Genomic DNA, 18,175 nt, shown 5'->3' with positions numbered 1-18,175 from the left:
AAGCTAGTTACTTCCTAGATACAATGGGGGTACAGGTATTAGGCAAATACAGCCATTCCAAATGGGAGACACTGGCCAAAACAAAGGGGCTACAGGACCCATGCAAGTCCAAAATCCAGCAGGGCAATACAATTTTAAAGCTCCAAAATGATCTCCTTTGACTCTAGGTCTCACATTCAGGTCACACTGATGCAAAAGTGGGTTCCCATGGTCTTTGGTAGCTCTGCCCCTGTGGCTTTGCAGGGTACAGCCTCCTTCCTGGCTGCTTTCATGAACCGGCATTGAGTGTCTGTGGCTTTTCCAGGTGGATGGTGCAAACTGTCAGTGGATCTACCATGTTGGGGTCTGGAGGATGGTGGCCCTCTTCTCACAGCTCCACTAGATAATGTCCCAGTAGGGACTCTATGTGGGAGCTCCGACCCCACAATTCCCTTCTTCACTGCCCTAGCAGAGGTTCTCCATGAGGGCCCTGCCTCTGCAGCAAACTTTTGCCTGGGCATCCAGGCATTTCCATATATCTGCTGAAATCTAGGTGGAGGTTCCCAAACCTCAATTCTTGACTTCTGCACACCCACAGGCTCAACACCATGTGGAAGCTGCCAAGGCTTGGGGCTTCCACCCTCTGAAGCCACAGCATGAGCTCTACATTGGCCCCTTTCAGCCATGGCTGGAGCAGCAGGGACACAGGGCACCAAGTCTATAGGCTGCATACAGCACAGGGACCCTGGGCCCAGACCATAAAACCACTTTCTCCTCCTGGACCTCTAGGCCTGTGACAGGAAGGGGCTGCTGTGAAGGTCTCCAACATAGCCTGGAGACATTTTCCCCATGGTCTTGGTGATTAACATTAGGCTGCTTGATGCTTATGCAGATTTCTGCAGCTGGCTTGAATTTCTCCACAGAAAATTGGTTTTTCTTTTCTATTGCATAGTCAGACTACAAATTTTCTGAATTTTTGTGCTCTGTTTCCCTTTTAAAACTGAATGCCCTTAACAGTACTCAACTCACCTCTTGAATGCTTTGCTGCTTAGAAATTTCTTCTGTCAGATACCCTATATCATCTTTCTCAAAGTTCCACAAATCTTTAGGGCAGGGGCAAAATGACGCCAGTCTTTTTGCTAAAACATAGTAAGAATCACCTTTACTCCAGTTTCCAAAAAGTTCCTTATCTCCATCTGAGACCACCTCAGCCTGGATTTCACTGTCCATATCGCTATCAGCATTTTGGTCAAAGTCATTCAACAAGTCTCTAGGAAGTTCCAAACTTTCCCACATTTTCGTGTCTTCTTCTGAGCTCTTCAAACTGTTCCAATCTCTGCCTGTTACCCAGTTCCAAAGTCGCTTCCACATTTTCAGTTATCTTTCCAGCAATGCCCCACTCTGCTGGTACCAATTTACTATATTAATCCATTTTCACCCTGCTGATAAAGACATACTGAAGACTGAGAAAAAAGAGGTTTAATTAGACTACAGTTCCACATGGCTGGGGAGGCCTCGGAATCATGGCAGGAGGTGAAAGACACTTCTTACGTGGTGGCGGCAAGAGAAAATGAGGAAGAAGCAAAAGTGGAAATCCCTGATAAACCCATTGATCTCATAAGACTTAATTACTATCACAAGAATAGCACAGGAAAGGCCAGCCCCCATGATTCAATTATCTCCATGTGCCCATAACACCTGGGAATTCAAGTTGAGATTTGGGCAGGGACACATCCAAACCATATCAAGATGTCTTTCCATTTATTTACATATAACTTTTTTCAATAATGTTTTGTAGTTTTTTGAAAGATAAATTTTTGCTTATTCCTAAGTATTTTTCCTTAGAAAAGCTTTTCCTAAGTATTTTGGTGCTATTGTAAATGGAATTGTTTTCTTAAATTTATTATCAGATTGTTCTTTGCAAGTGTAAAGAAATACAATTTTGTAAATTGATCATCTTTCAATGCCACTAAACTTTATTAGATCTAATAATTGTATAGAATATCCTTTAGGATTTTTAATATAGAATATCATGTCATCTGTGAAAATAGAAAGTTTTATTTTTTCCTTTCCAATCTGGATGGCCTTCTCTTTTGCTTGCCTAAATGCCATGGCTAGAATTTCCAGTATGATGTTAAATAGAAGTGATGAAAGCAGGCATACTTGTCTTTTCCTGATCAGGCTTTCAGTCTATCACCATTAACTATGATGTTAGCTATAGGCTTTTCATAGGTCCCCTTTATCAGGTTAAGAAAATTCCTTTCTATTCCTAGTTTGTTGTTTTTATCATAAATGGGATGTTGGATTTGTCAAATGTTTTTTCTATTAGGATAATCATGTAGTTTTGTTCTTTATTCTATTTATACAGTGTACTACATTGTTTTTAAGCCAACCTTGCATTCCTGGGATAAATACCACTTGGTCATGGTATATAATAATTTTTATATGTTGCTGGATTTGGTTTGCTAGTATTTTATTTAATTAATTAACTTATTTTTTGAGATGGGGTCTTGCTATATTGCCCAGGCTGGAGTGCAGTGGCTATTTACAAGTGTGACCATAGCACATTACAGCCTCAAATTCCTGGCCTCAAGTGGTCCTCCCACCTCAGCCTCCCAAGTAGCTGGGAGGTGTGTGCCACATGTAGCTGATGTGCTAAAACTATGTTGAAGATTTTTGCATCTCTATTCATAAAAGATAATGATCTATAGTTTTCTTGTGATGTCTTTGTCTGCTGTTGGTATCAGGGTAATATTGCCCTTATAGAATGAGTTGGAAAGTGCTCTTTCCTCATTTTTTAAAAAGATTTTGAAGGATTTATGTTAATATTTCATTAAACATTTAGAATTAACCAACGAAGCCATCTGGTCCTCAGTTTTTCTTTGTGATAATTTTTTCAATTAATAACTGAAGGTGGGATCATCTGAGGTCAGGAATTTGAGACACGCCTGGCCAACATGGTGAAACCCCGTCTCTACTAAAAGTACAAAAATTAGCCAGGCATGGTGGTGGGTGCCTGTAATCCCAGCTACTCAGGAGGCTGAGGCAGGAGAATCACTTGAACCTGGGAGGCAGAGGTTGCAGTGAGCTGAGATCATGCCACTACACTCCAGCCTGGGTGACAAGAGCAAGACTCTATCTCAAAAAAAAAAAAAAAAAAAGAATTCTTGAAGACTTTTCCTTTCAGTACTTTGAATATATCAGCCTGCTGCCCCTGGACTCCATAATTTCTTATAAGAAATTTGTTGTTAATCTTATTGAGGATTCCTTTTATGTAATGTCATTTCTCTCTTGTGCTTTCAAGGTTTTTTCTGTCTTTAGCTTTCAACAGTTTGATCATGATGTGTACAGCTGTGGATCTCTTTGAGTTGAGTTGACCATACTTAGAGGATCACTGAGCCTTTTGAATGTGTAATGCTTTTCATCAAATTTGGAAAGCTTTTAGCCATTAATTCTTCAAATGTTTTTACCCCTTTCCCTGCTCTTTTCCTTCCAGAACTCAAGTTACATTTATGTTATGTTGGCATATTTGCTGGTGACCTACACTTCCCTGAAGATCGGCTCGTTTTTCTTCACTCTTTTTGTTTTGTTTTGTTTTGTTTTGTTTTGTTTTGAGATGGAGTCTCGCTTTGTCGCCCAGGCTGGAGTGCAGTGGCACCATCTCGGCTCACTGCAAGCTCTGCCTCCTGGGTTCACGCCATTCTCCTGCCTCAGCCTCTGAGTAGCTGGGACTACAGGCACGCACCACCATGCCTGGCTAATTTTTTTTTTGTATTTTTAGTAGAGACGGGGTTTCACCGTGTTAGCCAGGATGGTCTCGATCTCCTGACCTCGTGATCTGCCCGTCTCAGCCTCTCAAAGTGCTGGGATTACAGGCATGAGCCACCACGCCCGGCTTCTTCATTCTTTTATCTTTTTTTCTTTCTCACTATTCTGAGACTGAATAATCTCAATTGGCTTATCTTCAAGTTCACTGATTATTTCTTCCACAAGTTCAAATCTGCTATTGATCCCTCTAGTGAATTTTTTAATTCAGTTATTGTGCTTTTCAACTCCAACATTTCTGTTCAGTTCCTTTTTATAATTTTTTAAAATCTTCATTGATATCCTCTATTTGGTAAGACAACATTCTTAATACTTTTCTATAGTTCTTTAGACTTTTGCTTGAGTTCTTTAAATATATTTACAATAGCTATAAATTTACAAAAGTTTTTATCTAGTAAATCCAACATCTGGGCTTACAACAACTGCAACTGCACAGTTTTAGGTCAGTTAGGGGGGTCTCTGATTTCCTACCTTTTCTCCACCCCTGCTTCTGTAGACATCCTCCCTGCCACTTCCACAGCCCCTTTCCCTCTTCCACCCACTCACCTGAGGGCAAAATGGCCTAACTTCCACAGAGCCAAAAGATGATTATTGAGGATGCTTTCAACTTGGTGGAGTCCATTTCAAAGACACTTTCTACTGAAACTTTTTCTTATGTTTGGGTCATACTTTATTTATTTTCATCTTTCATAATTTTTATTAAAAACTGTACATATATGTTTCAACTCTGGAAATCAGATCTCCACATACACCCAAAGTTTCTTATTCCTGCTGTTGTTGTTTCATGACTTCTCTGAACCAATTCTGTAGTCTGTATTCTTTGTCACATGTGACCACTGGAGTCACTGGAGTCTCTGGTTTGCTTAGTGGTCAGCTAATAACTAGACAGATATATCTTTGGATGTCTGGAACTGACAAGTCTCCCAGTCTTTGCCAAGGGACTGTCTATGAGCATTAAGGCATGCCTTCAATGCTCGGGCAGGCAATTTACAACTCCATCTTAGCTTTTACTTCTTTCTTAAACAGAGTCTCAAGGTAAGTCATAGGTGAGAGGCATTTTCAGGTCTTTCCTGGACATGTATGTAGCTCTATGCATGCATTTGGCCTTCTAGATTCCCAGGAATATGTCAGGAGTTTTCCAAAACCCCCTATGGACATATCACTTTCCAGCTGATCCTTTTAAGTTTTTTGGTCAGCATGTTGTTTGCCTCCCAACTGTATCACTGCCTGCCTGTTTCATGCTGTTATAACAGAATACCTTATACCTTAGGCTGGGTAATTCATAAAGAATAGATATTTATTGGCTTATGGTTCTGGAGGCTGAGAAAGCCAGTATCAAGGTGCCAGCATCTGGCAGTGGCCTTCGTGCCTCATCATAACATGATGGAAGGCATTACATGGCAAAAGGGCAAAGAGAGGGCAACAGACACACACACACAGAGAGAGAGAGAGAGAGAGAGAGAGAAGAGGGCCAACTTTCCCACTTTTATAATGAACCCACTCCCCAGATAATGGCATTAATTCCTTTACTCTGCTCTCATGGCCTAATCACCTCTCATTAGTCCCTACCTCCCAACATTTTTACATTGGGGATTAAGTTCCCACATATGCTTTTTAGAGGACACATTAAAACTATAGCACTGCCTCTGATAGCTGTGATATTTAAAATTGCCACTGATCATTTGACAAACATACTTGGTGAGTCTGAAGTCAGACTAAATAACAATAAGCCTCATGAGTGAGATTCTCCAAAGAACTATGAGACATGTCAAATAACAGTTGTCTGGCTTTGGAGTGGGTCAAATTCTGTTTTGTCCCCTCTACAAGTTGTTAAGTCAGTATTTTTCACTGTGATTGCTGTGGTTATCTAGGCTGCCATGGGGCTAGGAGAAAAGTATAGGACTATGGCAAGTTAAAATGCCAAAAACCTCGCTGTTGTTACAAAAATCCAGCTGTTTTTCTTTAGTAAACACTCCACATATTGTTGCAAGCCTTTGGTTAATTTCCAGTGTTTTGAAAAAGTCGATAGGGATTATTTTTGCCACTGTTCTTGTTGATTTTATGGAGGACAGGATTTCAGGCATAGATCCTATTTCACTATTCTGGCTGATGTCACCCCACTAAATCTTGATAAAGTATTTGTTTTACAAATAGTTGCACACATCTCTGAAACCCTCTCCTACTTAGCCTTCCCCTAAAAATGGAGATTAAAATTTAGCAGCGAGGCTGGGATGGAGGCTTGTGAGCTAGTTGACACAAAACATTATTTAACAACTATTAGGTAAATCTAAACCAGGTAGTGCAGAAATGCATATGCAGGAAAGTGAATATGTGGGAGTAATTGTGCTTTTCCAATACTTGCCATATTGATACTGTTTCTTTCCTTTTACATGGCAAAAGTCCGCTGCTAACCTCATGAAACCTCCACTGCATAAATATCCACTAGTGAAGAATGACTGGCTCTCACTCTGCATCTGGTGCAGGGGGCACTATTGCTACAGAAGTTCGGGCAATGACATGAAGATACTTCAAACTGCCAAAGTTCTAGTTGTCACCATCACTACATTAATTGCCAATTTACAGACTTAAGAAACTGTCGTAGCTAGAATTGATAGAGTTCTTTAGAAGTCTATTTCTATTCCAAAATCAAATTGTTATAACAGGTCATCTGAATTACAATACTTTATGTCGCACGATTTTTTTTTTAAACTCTATGCAAGCATTTGACTTAGAGAGATACCTTATATTTACTTTAGAGAGGAGGAAATGGAGAATTTCCTTCAGAGACTTTTAGTAAAGACCAATCAGCAAGTTTGCAGCAGAGCCAAGACTCTAAAGAGGGGACTTATATTTCCAAGAGATATTCCAATTCAATCAGTGAATAACAAACTTTAAGCGTGCCGGAAATTTAACAAAGCCCAGACTCTCAGAGCTGCAACTGCGCAGTTTTAGGTTAGGTGGGGGTGGGGGGTCTCTGATTTCCTATCTTTTCTCCACCCCTATTTCTGTAAACATTCTCCCACCCACTTCCACTCCTCGTTTCCCTCCTTCATCCATTCACCTGAGGGCAAGATGGCCTAACTTTACACAGAGCCCAAAGATGCTTATTGAGGATGCTTTCGACTTGATGGAGTCCATTTCAAAAAGCAGCTGAAGCCCTCATTCGGCATCCTCGCCTCTCACTCCATGCCGGGGGTCCAGAAACAATCCCTGTCCCTGGATAAGTCAGTGTAGCTTACCTGTACTTTCCTTCGCCTGTCCACAGCGTCGTCCAAACCGTACCAGCATCTCTGACGAGGTGTCCACGGTGCGCCCAGATCTGGAAAAGTGACTGTAGCGCCATGCGCCGCGGACTCCAGCCGGTGGGCGTTGTTACTCGAACCACGCGGTTGCTTGGCAACGCCGCCGGAAGTGACGCCAGCCGTCGCCGAGGAACAAGGAAGGCGCTGCAGTTGGCGGTCGGGCTAGACAAGAGAGGCGCCTGCGCCCGCGCCTGCGAGCTGGGCTTGTGAGTGGGGCTGCCCAGCGGGCAGGCGTGGGGCGAGGCCAAAGGACTGAACCCGCAGGAGCGTCACAGGCGCCGGGGCGGCTGCCGACAGCGGGCCTGGGTCAGTGAGAAGGCCGTGGACCCCCGCCCTGCCTGCTACTCCCATCCTCGCCTGCTGCGCGCTCCATGGGGAACGACCTCCGATTGGGTCCGATGCCTACCCTCGGGGTGGAGCCGGCAGGTGTGTGAGCGCGCGAGGCCTAGCCGTGGTTTGTGTGTCCCCGATCTCCTCGCGGGTGGAATGTGAGGAGCAAAGCCCTTCCTTAACTATAAAAACCCGCGGATTCGCTGACATAAACGCCGTTTTTTTAATCCTTTGGTTTCTGGGGCATGGTCAGGACTAGATGGGGCCAAGTTTTTTAAAAATAGGAATGTTAAAACTTAATGATATGCTTAGAACATTTATGTTAGGACCTTTGAGATATTTTAAATTTATTGGTAAATACAGGACCACAGAAATCTGTTAGGAGTAGCTGCGCGTTTGGTTTCAAAAGATCCTTTTCTAATACATTGATGTACAGATAACTTCATTACTAACAAGTTGGCTCTGATGTGTACACATAATGCACCAAACTGGAGTCTCTCAAAGTGAAAGAACAAAAAGATTTTTTAATAACGAACGTCCTAACACACAGTCGTGCTATTTTTCTTTAGGTTTTCTATCAGATGTTCTACGTAATAATGCTGGTAAGTATGGAATAATTAAGAAAATATTTGTAGACATAAATTAGTTTGTGCACATAGAGCGCTGGTAGGTTTTTGGAAGCATACCTTAAAAAGTCAAGAACTGGGGGCCAGGCGCGGTGGCTCACGCCTGTAATCCCAGCACTTTGGGAGGCCGAGGCAGGCAGATCACGAGGTCAGGAGACGGAGACCATCCTGGCTAACACGGTGAAACCCTGTCTCTACCAAAAATACAAAAAAAGTTAGCCGGACGTGGTGGGGGGCGCCTGTAGTCCCAGCTACTCAGGAGGCTGAGGCAGGAGAATGGCGTGAATCCGGGAGGCGGAGCTTGCAGTGCCAAAGTGTCAAGAACTGGGAAGGAACAGAGATTTTACCCTGTTTGCAGGCTAACTTAGCCTGGCAGTTTCATGGAAGACAGAAGACTATTCGTTTCAGGAATGAATTACTCCCAGCAGTAGCCAGTATATCAGCAATTTTGCCTGAGTTCCCTAAAGCCCCAGTTCCCACAGGATAATGCAAAGTGGGCAAGAAGTCACCTAGATGTAGAGTATGTTGAATTACAGGAAAGCAGCCCTGAGCTTAGGGAACCCAGATCTTTATCATTTGGACAAATAAGCATGTTTCTCAAGGCTGTCCACTGTAGAAACATCCTTGAAACAATAGCGGAAAGAGCAGTCAGTAAGACATGCACAACCACCAGAGACGCAGGGAGAATTGTCCCCCAACAAAAATTCTCTGGAATTTTAACAAAATTGGTTACAAAAAGTGTCGAATCTCATGATTTGATGTCAGTTACTTGCCAATTTGACATGGTGGTCAGATATAATTTGACTTCAGACTCGAGCTTCCAACTCCAACCACAATCCAAGTCAATCTAGAGTTGTTTGTCCTATACCCACCACTCTTTTTTTTCTTTGTTGTAAATTTAATAAGGTAGCATATGCACTCTGATCTGAAACAATTATTCTGAGAAGAAAAAAAATTTTATTACAAAATTAATGTAGAAAAAGTGTGAACTATGGTTGAACCAACCATAACCATTCCACCGCACATGTAAACATTTTCTAAAACAACAGGATTATACTGTACACACTATTTTGTGACTTGCTTATTTAATTTGAACTGAATATCTTAGCTTTTACTGGCTGGATATTCTATTATATGCTGTCACATGCATATCTTATTTAATTATTTCCCAATTCTTGGATGTCTGTGTAGTTTCTAATTTTCTTTTTTTTTTTTTTTTTTTTTTTTTTTTTTGAGACGGAGTCTCGCTCTGTGGCCCAGGCTGGAGTGCAGTGGCCGGATCTCAGCTCACTGCAAGCTCCGCCTCCCGGGTTTGCGCCATTCTCCTGCCTCAGCCTCCCGAGTAGCTGGGACTACAGGCGCCCGCCACCTCGCCCGGCTAGTTTTTTGTATTTTTTTAGTAGAGACGGGGTTTCACTGTGTTAGCCAGGATGGTCTCGATCTCCTGACCTCGTGATCCGCCCGTCTCGGCCTCCCAAAGTGCTGGGATTACAGGCTTGAGCCACCGCGCCCGGCCGTAGTTTCTAATTTCCATTGTGTAAAGTACACAGGATATTGTTACACTATGGAAACATTGCAGACATACCAAATGGACATAGATTGTGCTTTTGAAGAGAACCGTTAACTCTTTTTGGAACTTTAACAGATTGGTTTCAAAATAGATTCACATTCTTAAAACTAAATCTTTGTGCATATCCTTAATTTTTGGAGACATTTTAATTTCTAATGCAGCACTAAATCTCTAAATGTCTATTGACAACAGAATGTGGAATTCCTCTATTATTAAACAAGTAAAAAGAAAAAAATGGACTCTGAAAAATCTCAATCAGCTTAGCACTATGATTTTATCCACTGGACAAAAACTTATTTTCACGTAACATTTCTTATTTTCGACACCAAGTCAATACCAAGTGGAAAGCAAAACTTTGTTCTCCTATTGCCAAGAGATACTTTCCTGACATAAGAAAAACAACATAATTAGAAAATACAAATGTTAAAGCTTTTAAAATACTTTTATTAATTTTAGGAGTTAAGAAGTTTCCATTATTTTGCTCCAAACCAGAAGACTCTGTTCCCTGTATATAGAATAGGAGTAATGTTTGAAAACAACTGGCTGGTGTTTAAGACTGAAGATTGTCGTGATTGTTTATCCTAATCCCAATGCTGAAGTAAGATTGTCTTGGAAATACTAAGTTGGGTAAGTATTTTTATAAAGGTTTGTGTTGAATGGTGAGAAAATACTAATAGAAAAAGGTGAAATTTTTAAAGTGCACTTTCAGATCAGCAGGGGAACTGTTACCTCAGTCTCATGCTATTTTGAGGCTAATAATTCAGGAATTTCAGTAATTTGTGGCTAATTAAGTTTAGGCTTGAGGCAGTTTTCAACCAACAGTGAGTTACATTTGAAATTTGTTTTAATTATAAATTCAGAATTCTCAAAAAGCATATTTAATTTAAAACATGCCTAGTTACAGTACTAATGTGATTGTCAATTATGCCTTATTATTTATTACATTGTTTCTGTAGGAAAGTGAATTCTGCATTTAAATCTCAGGGAACCAGTCAGAAGCATCTGGATTAGGCATTTAGTGATACAAGGATCCAGAGTGACAAAATATTATGTATCATCCACATTCACACAACAGGTGATACCCCTGTAGGTTAATTATTCTCTAGATATTCTAAATTAAGAGACACAGAATACTTAGTCTTATGTGAGTCAAGAGCTCTATTCTGTCTTCACTACTGGGTATCAACTGTTATAAAGTGGAGAATATGTGTGGCTAAATGCCATGTCTTTCATTTTTAATTGATCTTTTTCTTATTGCTTGGGTTCTTTGTCTTTTTAGGATTTCTTGTAGAAACCTCAAAATGGTTATAAAGTGTATCACCGATGTGGTGTTACAGTTAGTGTGTACTTTGAAACTAATGAATGTTTTTATGTAATTAAATATCTTTCTGCCGAAATGACCTACTTAGTATTTTATTTTTAAACTAATGAGTAGTCATTAAATGTTCTATTTTTTTGAGACAGATTCTTGCTCTGTCGCCAGGCTGGAGTGCAGTGGCGCGATCTTGGCTCACGGCAACCTCCGCCTCCTGGGTTCAAGCAATTCTCCTGCCTCAGCCTCCTGAGTAGCTGGGACTACAGGCGAGCACCACCATGCCCAGCTAATTTTTTTTTTGTACTTTTAGTAGAGATGGGGTTTCACCATGTTGGCCAGAATGGTCTCGATCTCTTGACCTCGTGATCCGCCCGCCTCGGCCGCCCAAAGTGCTGGGATTACAGGTGTGAGCCACAGCGCCTGGCCTTTAATTCTGTTTTTTAACACTAGAATTTGGTACTTAAAAGCATTAAGTTTGGAATCAAATCAACCTAAGATTCCAGCTCTGGCACTTTACTAACACCTAACCACTTTAAGATCCAGCTTATACATCTTTAAGATGAGGATAATAATGATCTACTTAATAGGGTTATGACAATTAAATGGTATGATACTGCAAAGTTTTTAGGCCAGTACCTGACATATAATGACTCTCAAAATTATTGTTATTATCTGTTTACACACATTAATTATATCCTTTTCTGGATATTCTATATAGTTATTTTTTATAAATAATGTTTATTCTTACCATCAGTTGACCGGCTTATTCTTTCCTTTTCTCTTGAGATTTATAATTAATCACTTTCATTGTCTTCTAATGAAAACAGAGACATAAGTGTCACACCACAAACAATATGATTACTCAGGTGTATTCAAATTATTTGGCACCCCAGAGCTAAACTATCTAGAGCAGATATAGATAAACATATGAAAACTCTTAACCAAGTTACTTCTAGTTCGGAAGAATTGGCCTTCAGTTCTCAGGTAATTTGTTTAGACTATCATATAGAGTGTCAGCAATTATTTAATTATAATATTGGCATTTAGAAATTGATTTTAAACTAAATACCTTCTTTTTTAAATTTTTCTGATTTCTACCTTTTAAGTTCGGGGTACATGTGCAGGATATGTAGATTTGTTACATAGGTAAGCGTGTGCCATGATGCTCTGCTGCACAGGTCATCACGTCACCTAGGTATTAAGCCCAGCATCCACTAGCTGTTTTCCTGATGCTCTGCCTCCTCCTACGCCCAACCCTCCAACAGGCCCCAGTGTATGTTGTTCCATTCCATGTGTTCTCATGATTCAGCTCCCACTTATAAATGAGAGCACGTGGTGTTTGTTTTTGTTGTTGTTGTTGTTGTTCCTGTGTTAGTTCACTGAAGATGATGGCTTCCAGCTCCATCCATGTCCGTGTAAAGGAAATCATCTCATTCCTTTCTATAGCTGCATAATATTCCATGGTGTATAAGTACCACATTTTGTTTATGCAGTCCATCATTGACGGGCATTTAGGTTGATTCCATGTCTTTGCTATTGTGAACAGTGCTGCAGTGAACATATGCATGCATGTATCTTTATAATAGAATGATTTATATTCCTTTGGGTATATACCCAGTAATGGGATTGCTGGGTCAAGTGGTATTTCGGCCTCTACGTCTTTGAGGAATCACCACACTATCTTCCACGATGGTTGAACTAATTTACACTCCTACCAACAGTGTAAAAGCGTTCCTTTTTCTCCACAACCTTGCCAGGTTGTTTTTTGACTTTTTAATGATAGCCATTCTGACTAGTATAAGATGGTATCTCATTGTGGCTTTAGTTTGCATTTCTCTAATGATCAGTGATGTTGAGCTTTTTTTTTCTTTCATATATTTCTTGGGCACATGTATTGTCTTCTTTCAAGAATTGTCTGTTTGTGTCCTTTCCCCACTTCTTAATGGGGCTGTTTGTTTTTTCTTGTAAATTTGTTTAAGTTCCTTAACAAGGAACTACATGATTCTTACCAAAAAGGATTGTGGGCAGATTTTATGAGCAGAGTCTTTAAATATTTGGGAGCTAAAGGTGTAATATAAAATGAAAAGCGCAGTGACATCAATGCCTTTCACTTCAGGGATGGTATAATTTTTCAACTTTATAATAATTGCTGGATATTAGACCTTTGTCAGATGGATAAATTGCAAAAATTTTCTCCCATTCTCTAAGTTGTCTGTTTACTCTGTTGATAGTTTCTTTTGCTGTGCAGAAGCTCTTTAGTTTAATTAGATACCATTTGTCAATTTTTGCTTTTGTTGCATTTGCTTTTGGCATCTTTGTCATGAAATCTTTGCCTGTGCTGTGTCCTGAATGGTATCACCTAGATTTTCTTCTAGGTTTTTTTATAGTTTGGGTTTTACACTTAAGTCTTTAATCCACCTTGAGTTGATTTTTGTATATGGTGTAAAGAAGGGGTCCAGTTTCAGTTTTCTGCATATGGCTAGCCAGCTATCCTAGCACCATTATTAAATAGGGAATCCTTTCCCCACTTGTTTTTGGTAGCAAATACCTTTTTTAAAAAATTATTTTACATCTTGCAAGATTTCATGCTATGTTAAATTTGTTCAGGATTTTGGGTAGTACACAGAGAATCCTTTATACATGACCTATTATTTAATATGAGGATTGTAAATATTTTAATCTAATAAAATAAGTGTGGTTTGATTGATAATGTGATCATAGTAAGAATGCCTTTTTTTTCTTTCTTATAACTCCTATAAGAAACACACCCCCAGGAACACAATAATACTATGAATGTCCTTTTTATATATTTTGTTTTCCACTTAAAACACTCAAATATGAACTTTGCTTCTTAGAGAAAAGTGGTTAGGTAGTGGTCTCGAAGTGCTTAATCACTTTGTTTATATTCCTTCTTTTAACATATTAACATTTAGTTATGTTTATTAAATAAGTGTTTTAGTTAGATATGTAAACAGAGTTTGTTTAGAGAATAATATTTTTTCTTTTTCAGGATAATCCATATCTACTTCTGGAACCATGAAAATTTTGCTAGTTTTTGACTTTGACAATACGATCATAGATGACAATAGTGACACTTGGATTGTACAATGTGCTCCCAACAAAAAACTTCCTATTGAACTACGTGATTCTTATCAAAAAGGATTTTGGACAGAATTTATGGGCAGAGTCTTTAAGTATTTGGGAGATAAAGGTGTAAGAGAACATGAAATGAAAAGAGCAGTGACATCATTGCCTTTCACTCCAGGGATGGTGGAACTCTTCAACTTTATAAGAAAGAATAAGGATAAATTTGACTGCATTATTATTTCAGATTCAAATTCGGTCTTCATAGATTGGGTTTTAAAAGCTGCCAGTTTTCATGATGTATTTGATAAAGTGTTTACAAATCCAGCAGCTTTTAATAGCAGTGGTCATCTCACTGTGGAAAATTATCATACTCATTCTTGCAATAGATGCCCAAAGAATCTTTGCAAAAAGGTAGTTTTGATAGAATTTGTAGATAAACAGTTACAACAGGGAGTGAATTATACACAAATTGTTTATATTGGTGATGGTGGAAATGATGTCTGTCCAGTCACCTTTTTAAAGAATGATGATGTTGCCATGCCACGGAAAGGATATACCTTACAGAAAACTCTTTCCAGAATGTCTCAAAATCTTGAGCCTATGGAATATTCTGTTGTAGTTTGGTCCTCAGGTGTTGATATAATTTCTCATTTACAATTTCTAATAAAGGATTAATATGCCAGCAATTGAAAAGTGTATCACTTAAGATTAGGTTCAGCAGCATAAAACTAAAACCCCAAATACCAGAGGCTTAAAAAAAACAGACAGAGAATTTTTTTTTCCTCTCACATAAAAGAATTCCAGAGGTAAGTATTTCAAGTTGCTGTATTAGTCTACCAACCTCAGCACTTGGCATTCAACCCTTGATCCAAGGTTGCTGGTGAAGCTCTAGCCCTCACAGCAGCACTCTGGCCAGCAAGGAGGGCAGTGAGAAAGTTACATTCCCTGTCTAAAGAAATTTCCCAGAAGTTGTACCCAATACTTCTATTGAAGTATCATTGGCCAAATTTAGTCATAATGCCTTACTTGTAAATAGCAAAGAAAGATGGAAAATACAGCTTTCATTCCAGGTAGTCACGTGCCCAGGAAAAGTTGGGGGAAAAAGTACAGAATTGAGGTAGGTACAGCTAGTGGTCTCCACTAAAGGTGGTTGATAGGTTATATTTTTAAATTTATTTCTCGAGCAAGTAAGCATATTTTATTCTTTTAGATATTCCTCCTCTTTTGAGACAAGGTCTCTGTCACCTAGCCTGGATTGCAGTGACTTGATCTTCGCACACTGCAGCCCCAACCTCCCGGACTCAAGTGATCCTCGCACCTCAGCCTCCTGAGGAGCTAGGACTACAGGCTCGCGCCACCATGCCAGCTGTTTTGTTATTTTTTGTTGGAGATGAGGTCTCACTACTTTGCACAGATCTAAAAATCTTGGATTCAAGTGATCCTCCTGCCTTGGCTTCCCAAAGTGCTGGGATTACAGGCATGAGCCACCATGGCTAGCCAGATACTTATTTTGAAAGTATGTCCAGTAGTTACAGATCTTAAAAAATAAAGCCTGATGCTTTATTCACATAAGAATAAAAGGCTGCCAAATTTATATAATATCCTCCCAAACCAGTGTATTTTAAAGATAGGGATGCAGTATCTATTGTTGAAGGTTTCATCAATTTCAGACTTTCCATTTGAAATGAAGTACTATTATACTATTAATATCCTTCAAATATTCTAACTTTATATCTTGGCACCATAGACAACTACAGTAGCTAGTTTAATCAGTGTGTTGTTTATGTTTGGCAATGCAGTTTTGAGCAGTTCAATACTATATATAATTTGCAGCAATACTTAATATTTAAGACTTTAATATAGGGATATTAGCAAATATCAACCGATCTAAAATGTTTTATAAGTCCATGCTAATTTCTAGATTCATGTTTTAGCCATATAAATGCAGTATTTAATATATTGTATTTTCCAAATTATGGAAAGCTCCAGAAATAGAAATATTCAATATAATTACTACTCGCTAATCTTTTTTCTAGGTTGAAAAATCTTTGTTTTGCTTTAGGTTAGATTATGTTGAAACACATCTGTGTTTCAGATGTGCTCAGAGCTGAGGTCTCAGCTGAGGCTCCACTGAAGCAGGATTCACTTCCAAAATAAGAGTTATTGCCAGTATTCAGTTCCTAGCAAACTACTGGAACAAGAATCTGTTTTCTTGCTGACTTAATTTCTTGCCATGTGGCCCTCTCCAAATGCTGGACATAAAAAAGTAGGCTGAGCACAATGGCTCACACCTGTAATCCCAGCAGTTTGGGAAGCCAAGGTAGGAGGATCGCTTGAGGCCAGGAGTTCAAGTCTAGCCTGGGCAATATAGGGAGACCCCATCTCTACAATAAATAAAAATAAAGGCTTTCATTTACAATGATGGTAGACCAAGAAATTTGTCCTAGATCTTCACTGAGAATATCTATAAAAGCTGGCAGCTGAACAAAATTTTAAAAACATCTGGGCTGGGTGTCGTGGCTTACACCTTTAATCCCAGCACTTTGGGAGGCCCAGGCGAGGGGATCACGTGAGCTCAGGAGTTTGAGAACAGCCTCAGGAACATAGGGAGACCCCATCTCTTAAAAAAAAAAAAAAAAGATAAATTAATTAAAAACACCTAGTTGAAGACATCAGCGAGCTGGCAACAATGAAGAATTCCTAAGGAAACAGAAACTTTGTTAGGGGAGCCGTTTTCCCTTGTGTTGGCCAGTTCTGTAAGTGGTAAGTGATTGCTCAGATGTTGAATGGCCATTTTGATAACCTCATGGGACAAGGAAGAAGGGACCTGCACTGGTAAACCCTTTCCCTTACTTGGAGTGAGGTTCCCAAATGGCTACTCATTAGGAGTAACAATGGTCCAGAAGTAAGCAGGCCTTCAAAGGGATGGCAGCTCAGCTTCAAATACCCTCAGTTTCTGAAATTAGATTGAGGTTATCTAAGGTTTTTAGAGCTCCCAGATGCATGGCAGAAGCAAATGTACATTTGCTTTTCAGGAAGAAATTAACATCCTAGGTGTAGCAGACAGACTCTAAGGTGGCCACTATGATCCCTGTCCCCTGGTATTCCTTGTGTGGAGGGAGACTCCTATGACTTGATTCTAATTCATAGACTACCACAAAGATGATGAGATGGAGATGATTACACCAAATTCTAATATTCATCTTATTGAGAGACTCTTGTTGACTTTGAAGAAGCAAGCTGCCATGCTGTAAACCAGCCACTGGAGAGGGCCTCATGTCAAGAAACTAAGGGTGGCCTCTAGCCAGTAGTCAGCAAGAAAACAGATCCTTGTTCCAGTAGTGTCCTAGGAACTGAAGATTGCCACAACCTTGTTATTTTGGAAGTGAATCCTGGTTCAGTGGAGCCCTAGCTGAGACCTCAGCTCTGGCTAACACCTGGATTGCAGCCTTTTGAGACCAGGAAACAGAAAGAAGCCAGCTAAATCTGTGCTTGGACTCCTGACCCACAGAACCTGTGAGATAATAAATGTGTCTTGTTCTTAAGACACCAGATTTGTGGCAATATTGTTATACAATGTAGAAAACTAACAAATTAGGCCTCAGAATGTACAAATAGTTTTGCAGGTGCACTGTAGAACACACAATAAAAAGTAGCCACACAAAGAGACATGAGTGAACACCAGCAGAAGCTTCTATTTAAACATCTGTAGGGACCTCCAGATATTGGAGTTTTCAGAGACAAGCTTAAAAAAAAAATTAAACTTACAAGAATTTTGGCAAAGCATTGAAAATTATATTAAAAACAAAATGAAACAGCTAGATGGGAGAAATAAGTTCTAGCATTCTTCTGCACTATAGGATGACTATCGTTAATAATAATATATATTTCCAAATAGAGGATATTGAATGTTCCCAACACAAATGAGAAATACTTTGAGTTGAAGAATATGCTGATTTCCCTGATCTAATCACTATACAGTAAATGTATCAAAATATCACCATATATGTCATAAATATGTACAATTATTTTGCGTCAATTTAAAAAAATTTTTAAAGGAAACACTAGAACTGAAAATAGTATGGTTGAAATTAGGAGCTTGATGGATAGAATTGACAGAACAGGCATAGCTGAAGAAAGA

The 18,175-nt window shown here is 39.5% G+C and overlaps 1 protein-coding gene across 2 annotated transcripts; it reads left to right on the top strand.

Annotated features, from left to right (window-relative positions):
- Window positions 1-7,237: 7,237 nt before the first annotated feature.
- Window positions 7,238-14,720, top strand: PHOSPHO2 (phosphatase, orphan 2). Of its 2 annotated transcripts, XM_050751460.1 has the most exons (4): window positions 7,238-7,532; window positions 8,006-8,038; window positions 10,089-10,259; window positions 13,958-14,720. In XM_050751460.1, exon 4 carries the CDS (start codon window positions 13,984-13,986, stop codon window positions 14,707-14,709), a length of 726 nt encoding a protein of 241 aa, XP_050607417.1. In that variant the 5' UTR covers window positions 7,238-7,532; window positions 8,006-8,038; window positions 10,089-10,259; window positions 13,958-13,983; the 3' UTR covers window positions 14,710-14,720. The 2 variants fall into 2 exon arrangements, with proteins under 2 accessions (XP_050607417.1, XP_050607418.1); XM_050751461.1 differs by lacking the exon at window positions 8,006-8,038.
- The last annotated feature ends 3,455 nt before the right edge of the window (window positions 14,721-18,175 follow it).

The sequence above is a fragment of the Macaca thibetana genome, chromosome 12 (assembly GCF_024542745.1).
Source record: "Macaca thibetana thibetana isolate TM-01 chromosome 12, ASM2454274v1, whole genome shotgun sequence".
Taxonomy (NCBI): Eukaryota; Metazoa; Chordata; class Mammalia; order Primates; family Cercopithecidae; genus Macaca; species Macaca thibetana.
This window is presented reverse-complemented; position numbering and strand designations above follow the sequence as displayed.